At 40.3% G+C, this 21,591-nt stretch overlaps 2 protein-coding genes across 3 annotated transcripts in view; both read right to left on the reverse strand.

The window, feature by feature from the left end:
• Positions 1-388, reverse strand: part of DIABLO (diablo IAP-binding mitochondrial protein) — a 32,377-nt gene extending 31,989 nt beyond the window's left edge. Inside the window, exon 1 of the mRNA XM_063454273.1 lies at positions 315-388. Coding sequence (XP_063310343.1) covers positions 315-364 — 50 coding nt within the window. The 5' untranslated portion in view covers positions 365-388. The remainder of the gene's footprint in view (positions 1-314) is intronic.
• A 14,082-nt stretch (positions 389-14,470) lies between these two features.
• LOC134612601 (uncharacterized) lies at positions 14,471-17,984 on the reverse strand. 2 transcript variants are annotated; one of them, XM_063456996.1, is made up of 3 exons: positions 17,808-17,984; positions 17,083-17,096; positions 14,471-15,361 (listed from the first exon to the last, which is right to left on the reverse strand). In XM_063456996.1, exon 3 carries the CDS (start codon positions 15,324-15,326, stop codon positions 15,180-15,182), a length of 147 nt encoding a protein of 48 aa, XP_063313066.1. In that variant the 5' UTR covers positions 15,327-15,361; positions 17,083-17,096; positions 17,808-17,984; the 3' UTR covers positions 14,471-15,179. The 2 variants fall into 2 exon arrangements, with proteins under 2 accessions (XP_063313066.1, XP_063313065.1); XM_063456995.1 differs by lacking the exon at positions 17,083-17,096 and having other exon boundaries at positions 17,808-17,983.
• Between the last annotated feature and the right edge of the window lie 3,607 nt (positions 17,985-21,591).

A 21,591-nucleotide genomic window follows, 5' to 3' on the forward strand; every position in this document is an offset into this window, starting at 1 on the left:
AACAAAACACTAAACTGACAACTATTATCTCCGACTCCCAGTAAGTGTGTGTTCACCTTTACACTCGCAAACACCATCATATGTTTAGATATACAGTTTATATTGTGATAAGATTGATATTCACACAGTAAACATCAATAGCAGAGCTAGTCACTTAAAGGCGTGTTTAGAGAAAACTACGCCTCAGCCTACTATGAATGCCTTTATAGCTAAAGTTAATATAATTAACTTATAGTTAATATACTGCAACTTCAAATTCACATATAACAAATAATGAATCCCTACATTCTCTATTAGAATCCCCAGTAGGCTACCTGAGAAGGTAAGAGAAGGTACACAGCAACCTTCTACTGAGAGTCGCCATCTTACAGGTGGCAGGCGGACGTGACGTCATACGCAGTATGACTAGCTGGCAGCTGACAACTGAGGGCGGAAGTGCTCGCATAATTAACCAGGAAGTGTTGCTGGGAAGGTTGAGTTAGCGAGACATTGTTTTCATCCCTGCGTTACTGTCACGCACCGAGGCTATAAGCTATAGTGAATGCAACTTTCAGCGAGTTGTCTGCAATATACTGCATGGGTTTTCATATCAATAACCAGATGCTAGGTTTACACCCCTCTGCACTCAATAAGACTTAGCATTGAGGTGTCTGGTAAAATCCCGGGTACAGGATACAATAGATAAGCTGGGACTCGAGCTGAGTTGTGTAATTTTGGAGAATACCTGACATATTATTGGTTCTTGAATTATTGAGATAACTTGTTTAAGGTAGCACAGTTACTTTTCATAAAGATGCATTTGATACATGATGAGAAAAAAAAAAGAAAATCTTTAAAATAAAATGTTTACTTTGTTTACCGTATGTAGAGGACCCAATGCTCGGAAAATTGTGGCAGTAGGTGGACATGGGCTAGGATCATCATGTCTGTAATTGAAGTTACTCAACTACACCACCAGGGTGATATGACCCTCCCCACTGGACCACTTGTGATTTAGGAAAATCCATCAGGAGTACTAATTACATAAATCACACATTACATACATGAGCACACAACACACACATATTGCATAAACCAGTACACAACGCACAATCCATAAATATTACATACACCCAGCACACACAGTCAACACAAACTCATTACAAAAAGAAGAAAAAAGCATTGCCAAGGGCTGAAAAAAAAATTGTCAACATTTTTGGCAAGAATTCAGCTTCCTTCATAACTTTATTCACTAGAATGCACCGAACAAACATAAGTAGTATTTGAAATACACACACAAAAATATATATATTGACGCCAAGCGAGCTCCGCAGCGAACGAGCACTTTGGGCCCGCTAACAATTTGTTCCCACACGAGCCGAGACAGCAACCAACGCAGCAGCCAAAACCTGAGGCAGCCCCGAAGTCACCCAGGTTTACCAACCACCATACCTCAGCAACACCACTTACTGCACCTGCTGGACTTGTACACCAGTTAAACCATATTATTGGCATATTATCGTTAAAGTTTTATTGCGGCTTCTTGTTATGGAGCACCCACACTGGCACTTGCAGCCAAGGGCACCCTATAGCCACTCGCATATAGCTCCTCTGAGCCCTAAACCACCCGCTATAGCTCGGTACCAGGTGGACAGACCACATGGGCCACCATGTACCACATCACTATCATACGAGAACTGGCTCAGCAGCAAAGGCGCAACGACCTCACACCAGGTAATGCTCCACGGAGCAAAGACCACCTACCACACAACAGAGCACAGCTTCCACCAGCATAGCACAACCCCAGCGCAAGCCCATACACGCTCCAGGCCCAAACTCTAGGCTACCAATGATCATACCGACAGCTAGTGCCCCCCCGCAGTCACACCAGCTACCACTCCCACTGCGCTACAGCTATGTGCCATGAGAAAGTTACTCTCCCATTGTTTTAATGTTATTTGCCAAACAGTTACTAACTTTATTAATGCTACTGTTATTCCTAACTTATTCCAATTTATAAACAAAAATGTGCACTTCTTTGCAATGTCACTGTAATAAACCTGATGCTCAATTTATGCATGCTGTTGTGGCACTTGACACATGCCTGTAACCACCCATGCACAGAAAAATAAAGAATTAATTTAAAATATATATATACATTTATGGGTATAAACATGTTATATGTGTAATATGTAATTTTTATTTCTAAGAAATGTGGTCTATTAAACATTAATTTAAAAAAAACAAAAAACACTAACTCATTACTCATAGCCACCATGCACACACTATGGGGGGAGGACAGTGGACGAGACACTAATTTTTGCAAATTAAATCCGAATGGCAAAACAAAGGCAAACAATGCATGTTATGACTATAGAAAAGTTGAATAAGTTTTACAGATCAATTATTTTTGATTCAGTTTTTCCATATGAAATTCATTTGGGAAAATGTAGTGTATAACATTGCCAATTTCCAGATATAAACAGGGTCCCCCAACTCTCTAGTTTGACATTATTTTGTGTCGGGACAAATAGATTGTCATGATGGACAAATATATTTGGCTACCGCTTTAGTCTCTTTAAATTCCCACACCCTGGAGAATGTAGGGAGAGGGAGAGAACACAAGGAGACACTACTAAAGAAGTGGGGCAATAGTGAGAATTGAGAGGAGGATGACACTGGGGGATACTACTCAAGAAAAGCCGGGAGAGAATCCTGGGGGACATTGCTAAAGAAGAAGGGGTAATAGAAGTGAGAATTGAGAAAAGGGTACACTGCTAAAGGAGAGAGACAATGGCGAAGATATAGGGAAAAGGGTGGCACTTGGGGGACACTGCTAAATAAGAGGGACAATAGAAGTGAGAAGTGAGAGAAGGATATCACTGGGGGAGAACACTGAGGGTATGCTGAGGATCAGTGGAGGTGAGAAGTGAGAGAAGAGTAGCTAAAGATATGAATGCAGCCCTCCATCCATTGCATGACATGGCATCCGGCCTTCGTGCGGAAAAAGGTTGCTGAGACTGCCCCTAGTGGTTTCATTGTGTAAAACACATTTTCCACAATTTCATACTATATACGTGTCCTGAATAACCTTCCTCCAATCACATGACACATTACAGATAAAAAACAGAAGTACTTTGCAGCTTTCCAGAAACCCTTTAAAACAATATACATTGATTTACTTTGCATCTACACACATCACTTGCACAAGATTTAAAATACCCAAAGTCAGCACAGTTTTTATTTCTTTTCTAGCCCATTATTGAACCGGCTAAAGGCTGTCCAATTTTACAGAGGTTTCCATTACTATGCTTAATGTACAAATATTATCTGCAAGGCTGTCCATACGTTTCAGCTTGTGTGTCTTGTTCAGTGGTGGTCGTCTTTCAGCCTTTCTTACCTTGGCCATGTCTCTGAGTATTGCACACCTTGTGCTTTTGGGCACTCCAGTGATGTTGCAGCTCTGAAATATGGCCAAACTGGTGGCAAGTGGCATCTTGGCAGCTGCACGCTTGACTTTTCTCAGTTCATGGGCAGTTATTTTGCGCCTTGGTTTTTCCACACGCTTCTTGCGACCCTGTTGACTATTTTGAATGAAACGCTTGATTGTTTGATGATCACGCTTCAGAAGCTTTGCAATTTTAAGAGTGCTGCATCCCTCTGCAAGATATCTCACTATTTTTGACTTTTCTGAGCCTGTCAAGTCCTTCTTTTGACCCATTTTGCCAAAGGAAAGGAAGTTGCCTAATAATTATGCACACCTGATATAGGGTGTTGATGTCATTAGACCACACCCCTTCTCATTACAGAGATGCACATCACCTAATATGCTTAATTGGTAGTAGGCTTTCGAGCCTATACAGCTTGGAGTAAGACAACATGCATAAAGAGGATGATGTGGTCAAAATACTAATTTGCCTAATAATTCTGCACTCCCTGTATATATCTTTTATATATTTTGACAATCAAATGACACTTTGGCAAAAGTACATTTTCAGATTCTACTCAAAGGGAAAAGTTACAAGTAATGATGATATCAATGCTAATTAACCCCTTAAGGACCAAACTTCTGGAATAAAAGGGAATCATGACATGTCAGACATGTCATGTGTCCTTAAGGGGGTTAAAGGGAATTTGCCAGAATTCATCTGCAGCCTATTTGACAGTTTGGCTTTGGGTCAAAGATCTCCCCCACCTGGCTTCCATGAAAACTGTGAGATTATTCAACTTTAATAGAGTGGGACACTTTATAGAGTGTCCTACTTTCCATTTTAAGTGAGTAACCAACTTCTATAGGGGAGTTGGAACCACACACTTTTTGCACAGGACATCGTCATTCATGTCTGCATTGGGATAATGCCCAAAATGTCCTTCATATGTCAGTGGGATCCATTTTCTAAATTTCTTAGACTTTCATCATAACTAAAATCTTCCATTCCCCTTATTAAATATGCACTTTTTCTCGTACCATGATATCCTTCTTTAGAACATGTGCCAAACATTTCACAGCATATTCAAGTGTGATGTTACCAGTGATTTATAAAGAGGCAACATTATAATTTGGTCCTCAGAATTAATGCCTCCTTTACTGCATGACAATACATTACTGGCCTTGGGAACTGCTGATTGAAATTGGACATTGTTAACATTGTTTGATGTCTATAACTATTCCCAAATCCTTTTCATGTGCTGTTTTCCCTAACTCACTATCATTTAGGGCAGGGGTAGTTAACTTTTTTTATACCAACCGCCCACTAATGCATCTTTCTTGATGGAAAACTGTCCTTACCACCCACCAGTGCTGCAGTAACTTGATTTTTTTAGCGCATATGCAGAATGTTTTTTAGAATGTACTTAAATTTATATTTTTATTTCTACGTTATGCATGTTTATAATGTTTTTAACTTTATAAAGTTTAATGAGAAAACAATAAAGTAAATTGAAATTACCTTTAACTCATGATATTTGATACCTGGTTCAATTTTCGTACGGAACAAACAAAGGTCTCCTCTTTCTGTGATATTCATACAGTTTTTCTTTGTTAATCTGATTAACAGCACTAAAGCCTGATTCTACAAGATATGTGGTAGGGAAAGGTATCAATAAATTGAATATAATTTTCCACTTATTTGGATATAATGCAGACATTTTTTATTTTGCCAGTGTTTTTGGTATCCACCACTGCCGAAATTACATTTACTCTCTTCGTCATTTTTAAGTTCGTCATTTTTAAGTTCTAATAGTTCTTCTTGGCAACTTATATCAACCTCAGCAACATTTGCTGTAAAAGGATTTATCATCCAGTTATGCACCTTCAAGTTCAAAATATCTTGAAATCGTTCTTCCATATCCAATTTAACTTCATTGAGGTGGCTACTGAACTTTTCAATCTCCTCTGGAGTTACAGTATCTTTTATAGATGACAATCAGGGCCGGACTGGGGATACGAAGCAGCCCTGGAAAAAAATCTATGCCAGCCCCATAAGTCATTGTGCTATATATATATACACACACACACACACACATATCTCTTTCTCTTTCTGTCTATATATATATATATATTATTGGTATATTTCTTTTTCTAATTCAAAATATTAGTAATTAAATCATACAGTAAAGCATACTCACATGCAGACAATCTTACTGATGCACACAAATAGGCTCATTGACAGACAATCTCAATGACACACAGATAAGGTTACTGGTACACACACAAATTTAGTACAGACAAACTCTGATATACACACAAGCTTACTACAGACAAGCTCACTGATGCGCACACACTCTCCCTACAGACAAGTTCATTGACACACACATGCTCCCTACAGAAGAGCTCACTAACACACAGATTCACTACAGACAAGCTCACTGACACACACATGGTCACTACAGACAAGCTCACTGACACACATATGGTCACTACAGACAAGCTCACGATCACACACATGCTTACTACAGACAAACTCACTGCACACACACACAGGGCCGACCTTAGGTGATTGCGAGCCAATCTTGTCACCAAACGCTATCCCTTCATCAATGCCCTGACCCCCTTCATCAATCCTCTGCACCCCTTCGTCAGACCTTGACACCCTTCATCAATCCCCTGAACCCCCTTAGGTGATTGCGAGCCAATCTTGTCACCAAAACACCTGGCTATCCCTTACCAGTCCCCTGCTCCATTCACCAATCCTCTGCCCCCCTTCGCCAATCCCCTGCCCCCCCTTTACCAGTCTCCTGCCCTCCTTCATCAATCCCCTGCCCCATTCATCAGACCCTGCCCCCTTAACCAATTCCCTGCCCCCCTTCCATCAATACCTGCCCCCTATCATCAATCCCCTGCCCCCCTTTATCAGACCCTGCCACCTTAATCAATCTCCTACCCTCTTCACCAACAACCATGCACCCCTTCAATTAAAGGCAATATATTTAGTTTAAAAAAAAAGCAATAAGAACTAGGACTCACTTTAATGGCTGCTGCTCCCTGGATTGAGCTTCCCACTTCACCGCGTCGCTGATTTAAGAGCTCCAGCTGCCGACCTCACACGCACCAAGTGGATCCTGCCGCGGCTCCCTGTGAAGGCGGAGCACATGGACGTTGCGCCCCCACACTCCATCTCCTCCATGCTACAGACCTCTTCATTCTGCAACGGATTCTGGCCACGGCTTGCCTCTCCCCTCATAACTTGGACTGGCCTCTTTGTGATCGACGGCCGCACAGCTCGCACACCCCAAAGGCTGGCCCTGCACACACATGCTCCGCACAGACAGGCTCAGACACACCCATGCTCCCTACAGACAAGCTCACTGACACACATACAAGCTCACTCACTAGCAGGCACACACACAAACACAAACTCACTAGCAGGCACACACACACAGAAGCTCCCTCACTAGCAGAGGCACACACACACAGAAGCTCACTCACTAGCAGATGTGCGCGCGCACACACACACACACACACTGAAGCTCACTCACTCGCAAATGCACACACACAAAGACATCCACACACACAGAGACAGACATCCACACACACAAAGGCAGGCATCCACATACACAGAGGCAGGCAGTCAGCCACACACACACAGAAAGCCGCACACAAACAGACAGCCACACACACAGGCAGACAGTCACACACACACACACACACACACATAGGCAGACAGTCACACACTCACAGGCAGACAGTCACACACACAGGCAGACAGTCACACACACACACACACACACAGGCAGACAGTCACACACACACACACAGGCAGTCAGTCACACACACACAGGCAGACAGTCACATACACACAGACAGTCACACTCACAGGCAGACAGTCACACACACAGACAGTCACACTCACAGGCAGACAGTCACACACACAGACAGTCACACACACAGGCAGACAGTCACACAGGCAGACAGTCACACACACAGTCACACACACAGACAGTCACACACAGAGGCAGTCACACACACTCAGAGGCAGTCAAACACACACAGACAGTCACACATACACAGACAGTCACACATACACAGACAGTCAGGGCCGGATTAACATAGGGGCTGATGGAGCTGCAGCTCCAGGCCCAGGCCCATGGAATAGGCCCATTGATTTAAAAAAAAAAAATTTCTTAGGGTTGCCAGGTATTTCTCAGAAGTATTTCTCAGGTAATTGAGGCTGCCTAGCCGGTGCCGGTATTGCAGTAATACCGGCAATACAAATGTCTGTCTCAGTATAAACAGAGATTATTCTGCAGTACCACCGCCGGCCAGTAGGGGTCGCTGTTTGTGTGGATAGAGGCAGTGATAAGAAGTTACGGCATCTCCCTCCCTGCCTCTCTCTACTCACTGATCCACGGGGGAGCAGGTCTGCACAGAGAGTCCAGACAGCAGCTCCAAGACATGGGGATGCTGAGACATTGGAACACTGGGGAACATGGAGAACCTTAGACACTAGGGACACAGTGGCCCCATGTCTCGCAGTGACCACTAGTCTGTGTCCCCATGTCTCCCAGCCACTGTCCCTAGTGTCTCAGTGGCCCCATGTCTGCCAGTGTTACCATGTGTCCCCATGTCTCTAAGTGTCCCCTAGTGTCCTAGTGACATTGGGACATTGGGAGACATGGGGACACAGACTCTAAGGGACACTGGAAGACATGGGGATACAAACATTAGGGGACACTGGGTGACATGGGGACACTGAGACACTAGGGGAGAATGAGAGACATGGAAACACTGGGGGACACAGGGAGACATGTGGACACTGGGCGACTTTGAGACCTAGGAGACATGGGGCACTCCCAGTGTCCCCACATCTCCCAGCCAGTGTCCCTAGTATCTCAGTATCCCCATGTGTCCCTGGTGTCTCTCAGTGTCTGTAGTGTGCCAGTGTCCCTAGTGTTTCCTAGTCTCCCAACGTCCCCTAGTCCCCCAATGTCCCCATGTCTCCTAGTGTCTCAGTGTCCCCTAGTATAAAAGAAAAAATCTCAGGCACTCACTGTAATAGATTTAGGCAGGTTTATTGGACACCGCAACGTTTCGACCTTTACCCGGGTCTTTATCAAGTCTCCAATGTCCCCTAGGTATCAGTGTCCCCTATGTATCAGAGTGTCTCAGTGCCCCATGTCTCTCAGTGCCCGATGTCTCTCATTGCCCGCAGTGTCTCAGTGTCCCCTAGTATAAAATAAAAAAATCTCAGGCACTCACTGTGATAGCTTTAGGCAGGTGAATTGGACACTGCAACATTTTGACCTGTACCCAGGTCTTTATCAAGTCTCCAGTGCCCCCTACATATATCACAGTGTCTCAGTGCCCCATGTCTCCCAGTGTCCCCTCGTGTCTATCACCCTGTGTCCCCATGTCTCCCAGTGTCCCCAAGAGTCTCAGTGTCCCCAGGTCTCCCAGTGTTCCCTAGTATCTGTGTCCCCATGTCTCCCAGTGTCCCAATGTCTCTCAATGTCCCCTAGTGTCCTAGTGACATGGGGACACTGGGAGACATGGGGACACAGACACTAAGGGACTGGGAGACATGGGGACACAGACATGCACCCTTTTTGTGTATGTTCGCCCTTTCGGACGTTCTGGTTATGTGATTTGTGTCAGTGGCCCACCCTTTTACCGCATCCATAGACTTCCTGCTTTACTGGACACTGCTGTTAGGGGGTATGGGTTTACTTGAAAGATGAAAGCGTGAGATTAGCAAAGGGTTTGTGTTTTCTCATAGTTGCATCCTATGAGTTTCCCTCCAGCACCATCTCCATCAGATACATGACGCTTAGGAGGTAGGACTGTTTTAGTGTTTTTGGTCAATAAGATTTTGTAATTAGGCCCATCATAATTATCAGCACCAGGCCCACTGGGCTCTTAATCCGGCCCTGCAGACAGTCACACACTCACAGACAGTCACACATACACAGACAGTCACACATACACAGGCACACACACAAACACAAACTCACTAGCAGGCACACACACACAGAAGCTCCCTCACTAGCAGATGCACACACACACAGAAGCTCACTCACTAGCAGATGCACACACACAGAGACAGACATCCACACACACAAATGCAGGCATCTACATACACAGAGGCAGGCAGTCAGCCACACACACACAGAAAGCCGCACACAAACAGACAGCCACACACACAGGCAGACAGTCACACACAGGCAGACAGTCACACACACACACACACACACATAGGCAGACAGTCACACACTCACAGGCAGACAGTCACACACACACACACACACACACAGGCAGTCAGTCACACACACACAGGCAGACAGTCACATACACACAGACAGTCACACTCACAGGCAGACAGTCGCACACACAGACAGTCACACTCACAGGCAGACAGTCACACACACAGACAGTCACACACACAGGCAGACAGTCACACAGGCAGACAGTCACACACACAGTCACACACACAGACAGTCACACACAGAGGCAGTCACACACACTCAGAGGCAGTCAAACACACACAGACAGTCAAACACACACAGACAGTCACACATACACAGACAGTCACACATACACAGACAGTCACACACTCACAGACAGTCACACATACACAGACAGTCACACATACACAGGCAGTCACACACTCACAGGCAGTCAAACACACACACAGACAGTCACACACACACACACACAGACAGTCACACACACACAGACAGTCACACACTCACAGGCAGTCAAACACACACACAGACAGTCACACATACACAGGCAGTCACACATACACAGGCAGTCACACACTCACAGGCAGTCAAACACACACACAGACAGTCACACATACACAGACAGTCACACACACACAGACAGTCACACATACACAGACAGTCACACATACACAGACAGTCACACACTCACAGGCAGTCAAACACACACACAGTCACACATACACAGACAGTCACACACTCACAGGCAGTCAAACACACACACAGACAGTCACACATACACAGAGGTCACACACACACAGACACACTGACCTGCTTCTTACCTCCTGCTTGGAGCTCCTGGAGACTGCTTGTGCGGGAAGCAAGGACTCCTTCCTGCTTCCCATGCTGAAATTACCAGGGCCCCGCCTGCCGCTCAGCTTCGCCCCGCCTGCTGCTTAGCTCCGCCCCCGCCTGCCGGTAAGCTCCGCCCCCGCTGCAATATATATATATTTTTTCCTCTTTTTTTTTTTTCAATCCCGGACGGCCATGTGCGAGCTGCTCCCATGGGGCTCTGTGCGGCCGGGATTACAGGAGCCTGGCCAGTAATGAATGGGGCTGTCAGCCCAGCCCCATGTGCCGCGGCCCACCGGGAAATTTCCCGGTATCCCGGTGGGCCAGTCCGGCCCTGATGACAATTCAGGAAACTGATGAAATTCTCTCTTGAAAATATTATGACGGAGAAGATCAAGCTTTTCCATAAATAATGACACAATATTTTTGCAATTTATAAGAGTTATATTGGCTCCTTCAAACTGCTTACTAATTTCATTAAATCTCTTGAAAATGTCTGCCAAATAAAATGCATCATTCTTTACTGTTTTTAACTGTTCATAGAGACCAGCCTCATTATTACTTTCAAAAAACTGTATGACACTATTATATAATGCAACAAAACGAGACAAGCATGTACCTTTTGAGAGATATCGAACTTCTGTATGTAAAAGTAACCTTATAAACTGCTCGTTATTTTCCTGGCACAGCTGTCAAAACATTCTATTATCTTTGGCATTAGATTTGATCTTATTTACAGCTTTAATTGTTATACTTAATGATGAATGGAGACATGTCCTTAAATGTTTTCCTACAATATATTGTCTGTGCACAACACAATGAATACACAAAATGTTTGGCAACAAATCCATGATAGCGACCTACCATTGATTGTGTTCCGTCAGTAGCACATGCAACAATATTGTTCAAGATATATTATTTTTTGCAAAGTATGATTATACAGCATTAAATATTGATAACCCTTTTGTATCTGTAATAAGATGGACACTGAATAGCATTTCTTCTTGCAATGTATTGTTTTCATCAAGGTACCGTACATATGTCATCAGTAGAGCATAATTATATGCAATGACAGACTCGTCCAACTGTATGAAAAATGAAGAATTTTGAAGAATACCTATAAGTTTATTTTCAACATTTTATTTTTAACCGCCATTTCGTTAATGCGTCTCTTTACTGTGCTATCGCTAAGGGTCAATGTGTTTAGAACTTCAGGTATATCCTGCTGTATTACTGTTTAATACATTATCAATGTTTCTCCAATATATATATATATATATATATATTTTTTAAATTCTTTATTTTTGTAGTGCACGTTATAACAGACGAGCTTGCGTTACCACAACAGTAGTTGCAAGCTATTCAAAAATAGAGATATTAAAACATTGGCATGTTTATGAAACATTGGCACTTTTTTTTTTGAGGACAAGATAACATCAGGAATAAATTCAGACTATAAATGCACACTCTATATGTGGAGTAAGACAGGAAGGACAGGAAGGAAACTACACCTACATGTCTGTTTCGCTAGTGGCAATGTTCAGGTAGAGTGTTATCTAGACATGTGATATGAGTTGAGAGATACAGGGTATGCATATTAATTAACACACCACTGCATGGAAACATTAACACTGCACAGAAACGCACTACTACATTCAAATACCAATATTGTACCCAAAACAACCCTGCATTAAAAAACTAACGCTACAAAAAAAATACACCCCTGCATGCATAGTTTTGCTCTCTTTGGCTATCAGTTTAGCTTGCTGAAGTGGGTGAGGAGTATCCCATAACAATGACAGTTTATAAAAGAGATACGTTTATGAATAATTAATGTAACACCCCCCTGGCTGTCAATCAGACAGCCAAGGGGGAATCTTCCTGCTTCCATTAGCTACCCTGAGCTAACAGAAGTGTCAGACGCGCTCTACTTGAGTGCACCTGCCTCCCCCGCATAAATTAGGTGGGCCATCAGACCAGTGTCCACAGACCTTACATCAGTATGCTGCTAGTGCACTTGTGCATGGAGGAGGGCCTCTGATAGGACTACTTCCCCATGAAGATACTGAAAGGGAAAAAGTGGATGGCTTGCAAAGGCTGCAGTTCATAAAAGATATACCCCAAATGAATACATGTATAAAAAGATATGCATATTTTTTTGAGGGGGGAATGTATCTACTAAACAGGGATTTCTAATGTTTTGCCCATTTGGGCAGTAGAGTGTTCATTTAAGTGCTTTAAATGCCCTTTTCTCATTTTTTAGTTAATTACCTTCATTCCTACTACTTCACATTGGTTTCTATTTGTTTCTTGTATTTTTATTACTCAATTATATGTACTGAGAAATGCATCATGCTAATGTTTCAAGATATTCCATTTATCTTCCATGCATTCTTCACTAAAGAGTTGTACATTTTTGTAAATAGCCCAAGATGATGGTACATTTTAAAAAAATTTAAAAAAAAAACATTTGCTATAGTCAGAATGAAGATATAATAACCATAAAATACACTACAATCTTGTAAAGTAATTTGTTTATTACATTCTGTTTTTCTATTAAATAAAGAATTACAGTATAAAGCCATTACAGAAGTAGCAGGACAACAATCTACATGCACTCTGTTAGCACACATAATAGACTGAATTGGCCTCAAATGCCCAATGCACAGACATGTACGAGGAGGCCTGACCATTTCAAGACTTTTTCAGGAATTGAATCTAGAATATTGCCTAAAGTGTCTTGATAGGAAAATGTCATCTCTCTGGCTGCAGGAGTGCACGGCTCTAGCAATACTTTAAAAAGATTCTGTTAAGCTGTTGAAAGATTGGGGTTTAATAAAACGTGTTCTACTAGTCTGTATTTTATATAAGCTGCCAAGTTGCTGTAAACGATATGAGGGAAGAAGGCAGCAGTTTGACAGTTAATATAAAAAAAATGCTTAGCATTCCCACTGCCACCCATATTTTAATGTATCTGGCAAGGCAAACTTTAAAACTACAAATCTATTTCCAAATTACCATATTTAGGAATAATTTGGTATATAATACATATCCCAATAACTACATTTTTTGTGGATTTTTGTCATTCTAATGCCAGTATTTTAACAGAATACATGCAGAGGAAGTCAACTAGGGCTAACTTCTAAATGTGCCTCTTTATTTCCTTTAGTTACATAGTTGTCTAGGTTGGAAAAACACTAGAGTCCACCAAGTTCAACCCTGAAGCCCATTCTTTTATGCTGTTGATACCAAGAGTACAATTTTGGCTCATAGTCAAGCTCTTTGATATTTGGAGGATCACGTGGAGCTTAATCTATCACTTCAATGATGAGTAGTGCCCATTTAATTTCTATTGGGAGATTTTTGTACATCCAGACACCTGATTAATGTTAGCTATGGGTTGTGCACACCCAAAGAACAGCATGCAAATTAATTTGACCCACACAGGCACTACTGAAAGAGGGGGTCTGTGTTCATGTGTTCAGGCATTTCTCTGGAGATGCAATAAGTGCACTGAGGATATTATAAGGCGATGGCATCATCCAGTAAATGGAAATGCTGTTGATGCATGTTTTATACTTAACACCACTGGTGCTGAGCCCAATAAACGCATCAATAAATTGTAAACTCAGGCACGGTCTTCTTCACCTCTTTTGTCTGTCAACATTATTACTGTGTGTCAATTACCTATTGGTAAATATCGCTACTGTATAATTGTAACGTCTGGGGAAACCATTTGTGTTATATAAGAACTACTACTACTAATAATAAATAATAATAATAACGAAATAGAGTTGTATTATATACCCAGGAAAATAAATATGAAATATCTTGTTTCATTCACATAAAAGAGAACTACATAAAAAAAACAAAAAACACAAAAAACAACAACAGCATTTTCACATATAACAGTTTGTGGTTTGGCATATAAATATTTACAAACCTGACTTATAAATCAGTCTGAAAATACAACATTAAATATTATACAAGGGTTTTTATTCCTGGGTAACCTGTACACAACATTCCACTGCTACCTGCACAGTAGGCATACAAAAATTGTATCATGACAAAGTCTTACAGAACCAACTGACTTACAATAACATAGTCGATAAAGGAAAACTCACTACTAGCAAAATGTAATAGCAAAATAAAATATTTGGATTTTAATCTTCATTCTTGTGATCCACTCTTCATTATTTCCTGTAAAATGATATAAATACAATGTGTTTTCCTTTTAGGCCCTCTGCCTTGCCCATGCTGTGCCCCCTCTAGTGATAAATGGAAGATGTATGTGGCTAATTCCTATATATTGCTTGCATTACATGAAACGTTACCTATACCTTTTAGAATACCAGTAACAAGCACAGACATAACTCTATAAAATATAAATATAACAATGTGCGATTGACTTATTTGTATCAACAGCAGCAACATTATTGTGTGAAAGGCAGTACTGGTCCATTATTTCCAACATAAAATGATACAGTTTATAAATATAAATATATAATCTTATATAATACCAGACAATTGGGCTATATTAACATACTATATAATACTCAGCAATCATTGCAGCACGCTGCCATTAATTTATTAGAGAGAAACATACAGGAGATAGGAGAGGGATACACTCTTAAAGAGACAGCATGCCTACATCCTTTTGGGGATCCATACAGTATCTTGAAAAATTATCATTTGAGGACAAGAAGGTAAGTAGTCCATCCAGCCACCAAGAGAGCCCCGATGAGCACCGTGTAACTGAACAGCACGAAGGCCAGCATCTCTCTCAGGACCAGGAGGAAATGGACAGCGAACGAATGCCTGGCAGCCATAACCATCTGCAGCTGGCCCTGCACCTGGGCCTGGAGACTCCCTGTACAGACAAAGCAGAGAGAATCCACTGAGAGCCAGGACACTGCAGCAAGCATACCATAAAATTAATTGAGCTCCATTAAACACATTTATTAGGCTATGGATAGCAAACTGGTAATGCATTGTAATATTACCCAGGATACTGGCAAATTCATGCCATCAATATTTAACGGGTTGATATAATACATAATAACCACATTGAGGTAAATACAGATCATTTGGATGTACCTGTACCACTTTCCAATTATGTACAAAATACTGCTAATAATGGACATATCTAATAGGGGTTTACTTGTTGGATTGCCTGTTTTTGAAATCAATTTATCTCCTGACTATAAGGCAATATTGGGCAGACTAGATGGGCCAAATGGTTCTTATCTGCCGTCTCATTCTATGTTTCTATATTCTCTTACAAGGTTATTCATTGAAATGAGAATTTAAGGTGAATTCAAAGAGAATTTCAAATTTAAGGTGAAAACAACCAAACTGGAAAAATTTGTTTATGGCTATTCTGGCCATAAATTTTAAATTCACTTTGAATTCTCACCTTAGTAAATAACCCTGTTGGTTAAATCATGAAGCATGTGCTTTTATCATAAAGCCTGTACTAATATTGAAAACAATGAGATGAAAGTAAATTGGTGCAGTATGAATTTCACCAAACTGTAAAAATGTGTAAAAAAAAAATGTGAGCATTAAAAACAATGTAGGCTACACAATTAAATAATATATAGTATTATCTAATGTAAATTTCAGCATGAAATTATGTAATTACTACTATTAAATAATATACTCTTGCATTTTACCATTCTATAGTTCAGTGTAATTGTATGCCATTACCATATCTAAAAATCAGATTTAAAATATTAACATAGTTATGATGCAATGTATGTTTTGCAAACAAAAAAGCTAGTATAGCATCTATATGATATGTGAAAAAAAGAGGTACATTTAGTTTCCGAACAACATCTTAAATTATAGCGGTACTAAGAGATAAAAACTTAAAATATAATTTTGAAAGATGAAAAATAAATCAATAAATAAAATGTACAATCTAAATAAGTCTAAGTTTACATACTGTTACATGCGGATATATATATATATATATATACACACACACACACACACACGTTTTTATCGCATAGCACCACTGTCTACTAGTTCCTGGTTTGACATCGTTTGTTATCTGACATACTTTGTTTTAATGTTTATATAGAGGGTTTTGTATGGTGTCCCTATACACCAGTTTTAGAGTAATATTTAGGAGATTACCATAATTTCTTAGTTTTATTTGGTTCAAGAGGTTTCCCTTCATTTTCAATTTTTCTCACATCTTTTATTATAGGAAAATATTCTAAAAGTGGCCTTTCAATCAATTCCCTTTATGGCGTTCATTGTTCAATGGCATCAGCATGCATCAAACATTAATCAATTCAAACAACGATACAGGCTTAAATATTTAATGTCATAATTGCTTGTAATGTACTTGCAAACCAAGGTTTATGGGATCAAAGATGTCCTGCACTAGTCAAATATAATTATAGTTTAACAAGTACTTTCCACAGGAAATGTACACAGTTACATAAATGGAAATCAAACATACTGTTTTTTTCCAATGATTAATAAAAAGGATATATTTTTATATTTATTCTTGTAAAATTAAAAGACGTTAATTATTCTTTGAAACCCTTACTGTATTTATTTGATATGAGTCGTACTTACAGAACTGCGTACTGCTGCATTAGAAGAAAAAAAAGAGAGAACGAGAGAAAGAAAAAGAAAGAAAGAGAGAATGAGAGAGATAAAGAAAAAGAAAGAAAGATCGAAAGAAAGAAAGAGAGAATGAGAATGAGAGAAATAAAAAGATAGAAAGATCGAAAGAAAGAGAGAACGAGAGAGAGAAAAAGAAGAAAGAGAAAGAAAGAGAGAATGAGAATGAGAGAAAGAAAAAGATAGAAAGATCGAAAGAAAGAGAGAACGAGAGAGAGAGAAAAAGAAGAAAGAGAAAGAAAGAGAGAAAAATAAATTAAAAAAGAAAACGAAAGAACGAAAAAAGAAAGAACGAGAAAAGAGAAAGAAAGACATCACAAGTTTATTAGAAATGCAGCATCGGTTGACCATATCTTTATAAACATATTATCTTTCCTTTTAAAGCACATTATGCCATTATTATCACAGTATTATCACAGTATAAGGTAAAATAACCAAGTTAAAGCAGGTCCTGTTCTGGGATGAAGTGTTTAATAAGGCCAAATTACTAAAGAAATAAATATGACAGCTACATAATAATAGCATCTGTTCTACATTGATATAATTTCCACTAAACTCCAGCCAGTAGCAAAGTTTTGTCTTTGCCGTAACTGATAATAATCCATGCATAACATTTACATTATGGAATATATATGTATATATATATTATGTATAATTTTGACTCCAGCAACTCTTACCTTAAGATGTGGTTTTCATGAAACTTTGTGTTTACCCAGTCCTGCCTCTCTCACCCTGTGGCTGTGATTCTCTGCTTGCTGAAGGCTTAGTGATGCAGTCTGATCCTCTTCCTGCCTGTTAATCCCCAGATCCCAGAGTAATGATCTTGTATTTTAGTCTGTACAATTACTAATGGACTAGGTGTGGTCACACAGCAATTATTCTAGATAGCACGAGCGTTATGATGCGAAGTCTGAACAGGACAATGTGTACACATCTGTTCAACTGATAAATGATTTCTTAGGACAACTTTCCTGTGATGTTGAGTACACATGTATACACGTATTGGCTGTGTTATACAACATCAACCCTGACAGTGACAGTTTTACAAGGTTGTAATAGAAATAATTACAGGCCAGGAACAAACAAGTATAGGCCCAGCTTGCAGAGATAACACATGATGATAATAAAAATAACCAGGGATTTCCAATGATACAACTTATCTTTGGTCCCCAGAAACGTTCTGTTTTCAGTTCCTTAGAAACACACATAGTGAAATGAGTGCATATTTCTTTATGCTAAAAGAAAGACTGTAAGTGGAACTATGGCAGGCAACATCTAGTCCTCCACCTGTTAATGACAGCTAGTCATTGGAATCCTGGATATAAATGCTACTAGCTGACTTAAATATATATATTAGATATCTGCAATTTGTTTTGTTCCAAGTCAAAGTTTGGCCAAAGTTTAATATTGTTGGATACATTTTCAAATGATTTCATATTTTGGATAAACCTTTAAAATTATTTAAATTTTTTTTTTCAAAATATCAAAATACGCAAAAGTTTATCATATATAAAATATATATCAGTATATCAAACAATATTACCAAGTTAAAATATTTTTCATAATATTGATCATTTTAAAAGTGTATGCAAACATATTAAATTATTTTAAAAGCTTGTCCAACAATATTAAATAGATGCGTTTTTCAAAATTCGTCAATCCAGGAACTTCTGAATTCTTTACAACACGAAAACGAACAAATTCAGAACGAATCAAAAGAAATGATTTTTGGATCCATTTGTTTTCATAACGAAATCAAATTAGGGACTTATCTATAAGGCAACTGAAATAGCAAATTTAAGAAAAAGCAAAATAGGATCATTAAAAACGGCCTTTTTTTGGTAATTTTGCTCTTATGACTATTTAGTACATAGCTTGCTAATTTGGTATTCTTAGATGGGATTGCCATAATTAAGTATATTAATTAGAGACTTCTGTATTAATCAATTCAAAGAGCAAAATTAACAAAAGGGGCTTTTCTGTATTTTGAACTTTACACTGTTTAGCAGATAAGTCCCTAATATGGTATCCTCCAGTGCCGATTGAGAAATGTTTTCCTATGGACTGATTGAATGCGCGCGCGGCTCTTGCCACGCATGTGCATTCAGCGTTGACGTCGGAAGAGGGAGGAGATTTCCCCAGCGCCGAGGGAGCCCGGCGCTGGAGAAAGGTAAGTGTTTAACCCTTAACCCCTCTTGAGCCTGGTGGGAGGGGGACCCTGAGGGTGGGGGGGACCCAAAGACCCTATAGTGCCAGGAAAACAAGTTTGTTTTCCTGGCACTATAGTGGTTCTTTAAGCACTGCACCACCAGGCTTAGTTAGTATTGCAGGCAGACTTCAGGTAAGAAATCAGACAGTTTTAAAATGGGGAGACTACCTAAAATGGTGGGCACTAGGGCACTCTTGGCACCATAACCACTACATCACTTTGACTAATTTGGCTATAATTCCCTTATCAACTCTCTTTAATTCCCACTTTACATATGAGTTTAGATGTTTTGTGTGACTTCCTAAAACTGATGAAAGATTTAATTGTTTTATGTTACAATTCTGAGGGGAAAAGTCTCTCATCTCTTCAATCTTACCACTACTACTATATATATAACTTGTATTTCTTTATTACAAAAGGACTTTGATTCTCTTCTATGAATGTGCCCTAACCAGAACCCTGCAATAAAAACAGGAAAGTAAGAGGATGAGATCCAATAAAGTGGAGCATCGCCCATTAAACCTGACTTTGCCTAGATATAAAACACTCACAGTGCTGTTATTTTCATTATAAACATGAATTTCATTTTCACTGACATGGTCAGCACATGTAAAGAATTGTTAATAGAAGTTCTAGAGTTCTGCACCATCGCATTTTTTTCTAAATATTACTTGTCAAAATGTGTACAGTCTTATTGGTAGTTATCAGGTAATTGGGTTATCACTGTGCAACTCAGCTGATTTAGTTGAATCAGCAAAATTAAGCTATTTTATAGAGTTAATGCATTCACTTCACAATATCACATACCTCCAATTTAGGAGGGGCAGCCCCTAGTTTGGGTTTGTTTTGGAATCAATCAAATAATTAATTATCTTGCATATCTGCCCCAGGCAGGGCCGGACTGGGAGCAAAATTCGGCCCGGGCATTTTTTATCACAGCGGCCCACTAAGAAGGGGGCGGGGCAGAGGAGGTGTGTTTTGTCATCACCAATGACAAACACGCCCCCTCTCAAAGGGAGCATGTTGGTTCAATGCTCTTCCAGGGCAGACCATGCACAGAGCTCTGCTGAAGAGCTCTAGCATGAGAAAAAAGCCCTGTATTTGTTCTGCACAGCGCAAGCAAATTTAATAACATGCTTGCACTGTGTTTCCTTGCAATTTGTCTCTGGTGTCTCTATAAATGGATACCAGGAGACAAAAATGCCATTAAAGAGTACTGTGCATGTGTTTGGAACCTGCTTGTGGTATTGCATGTGTGTAGAGTGAGCTGATTGTGGTGTGGTGTGGTATTGTGTAATAAGGTTTTAGTCATGTTGTGTTTGTAGTGTAATGTGATGCATATGTGGCTAGGGGCTGTAGAGAATGTGTGTGTATAGGGGATATAGCAAGTGTGTGCGTGTGTGTGTATAGGTGATGTAGTGTTTGTAGAAAGTATGTGTTTAGGGGTGTAGTATGTGTTTGCTTACAAGGAATCTGTGTGCGTATGTATGTATATGTGTGTATATATATATATATATATATATATATATATATAGATATATAGATAGATAGATATAGATAGATATATTTGGAAGTAGTGTGTATGTAAGGGGTGCAGTATGTGTGTGTGATGGATGCTGTGTGTGATGGATGCTGTGTGTGATGGATGCTGTGTGTGAGGGGTGCTGTGTGTGAGGGGTGCGGTGTGTGGTGTGTGAGAGTGATGTGTGTGAGAGTTCTGTGTGTGATGTGTGTGAGGGTGCTGTGTATGATGTGTGCGAGAGTGCTGTGTATGATGTGTGCGAGAGTGCTGTGTATGATGTGTGCGAGAGTGCTGTGTATGATGTGTGCGAGAGTGCTGTGTATGATGTGTGCGAGAGTGCTGTGTATGATGTGTGTGAGAGTGCTGTGTATGATGTGTGTGAGAGTGCTGTGTGTGACAGTGCGGTGTGTGAGAGTGCTTTGTATGATGTGTGTAAATACTGTGTATGATGTGTGTGAGAGTGCTGAGTGTGGGAGTGCTGTGTATGATGTGTGTGAGAGTGCTGTGTGTGACAGTGCGGTGTGTGAGAGTGCTTTGTATGATGTGTGTGAGTACTGTGTATGATGTGTGTGAGAGTGCTGAGTGTGGGAGTGCTGTGTATGATGTGTGTGAAAGTGCTGTGTGTGATAGTGCTGAGTGTGATGGGTGTGAGAGTACTGTGTGTGATGGTGTGAGAGTGTGTGTGTGATGGGTGTGTGTGTGATGGATGCTGTGTGTGAGGGGTGCTGTG

The sequence above is a fragment of the Pelobates fuscus genome, chromosome 5 (genome assembly GCF_036172605.1).
Source record: "Pelobates fuscus isolate aPelFus1 chromosome 5, aPelFus1.pri, whole genome shotgun sequence".
Lineage (NCBI taxonomy): Eukaryota > Metazoa > Chordata > Amphibia > Anura > Pelobatidae > Pelobates > Pelobates fuscus.

What these genes read in the sequence shown, in the direction of transcription:
- LOC134612601 (XM_063456996.1), bottom strand. Translation starts at nt 15,326, where the DNA reads ATGGTTATGGCTGCCAGGCATTCGTTCGCTGTCCATTTCCTCCTGGTC.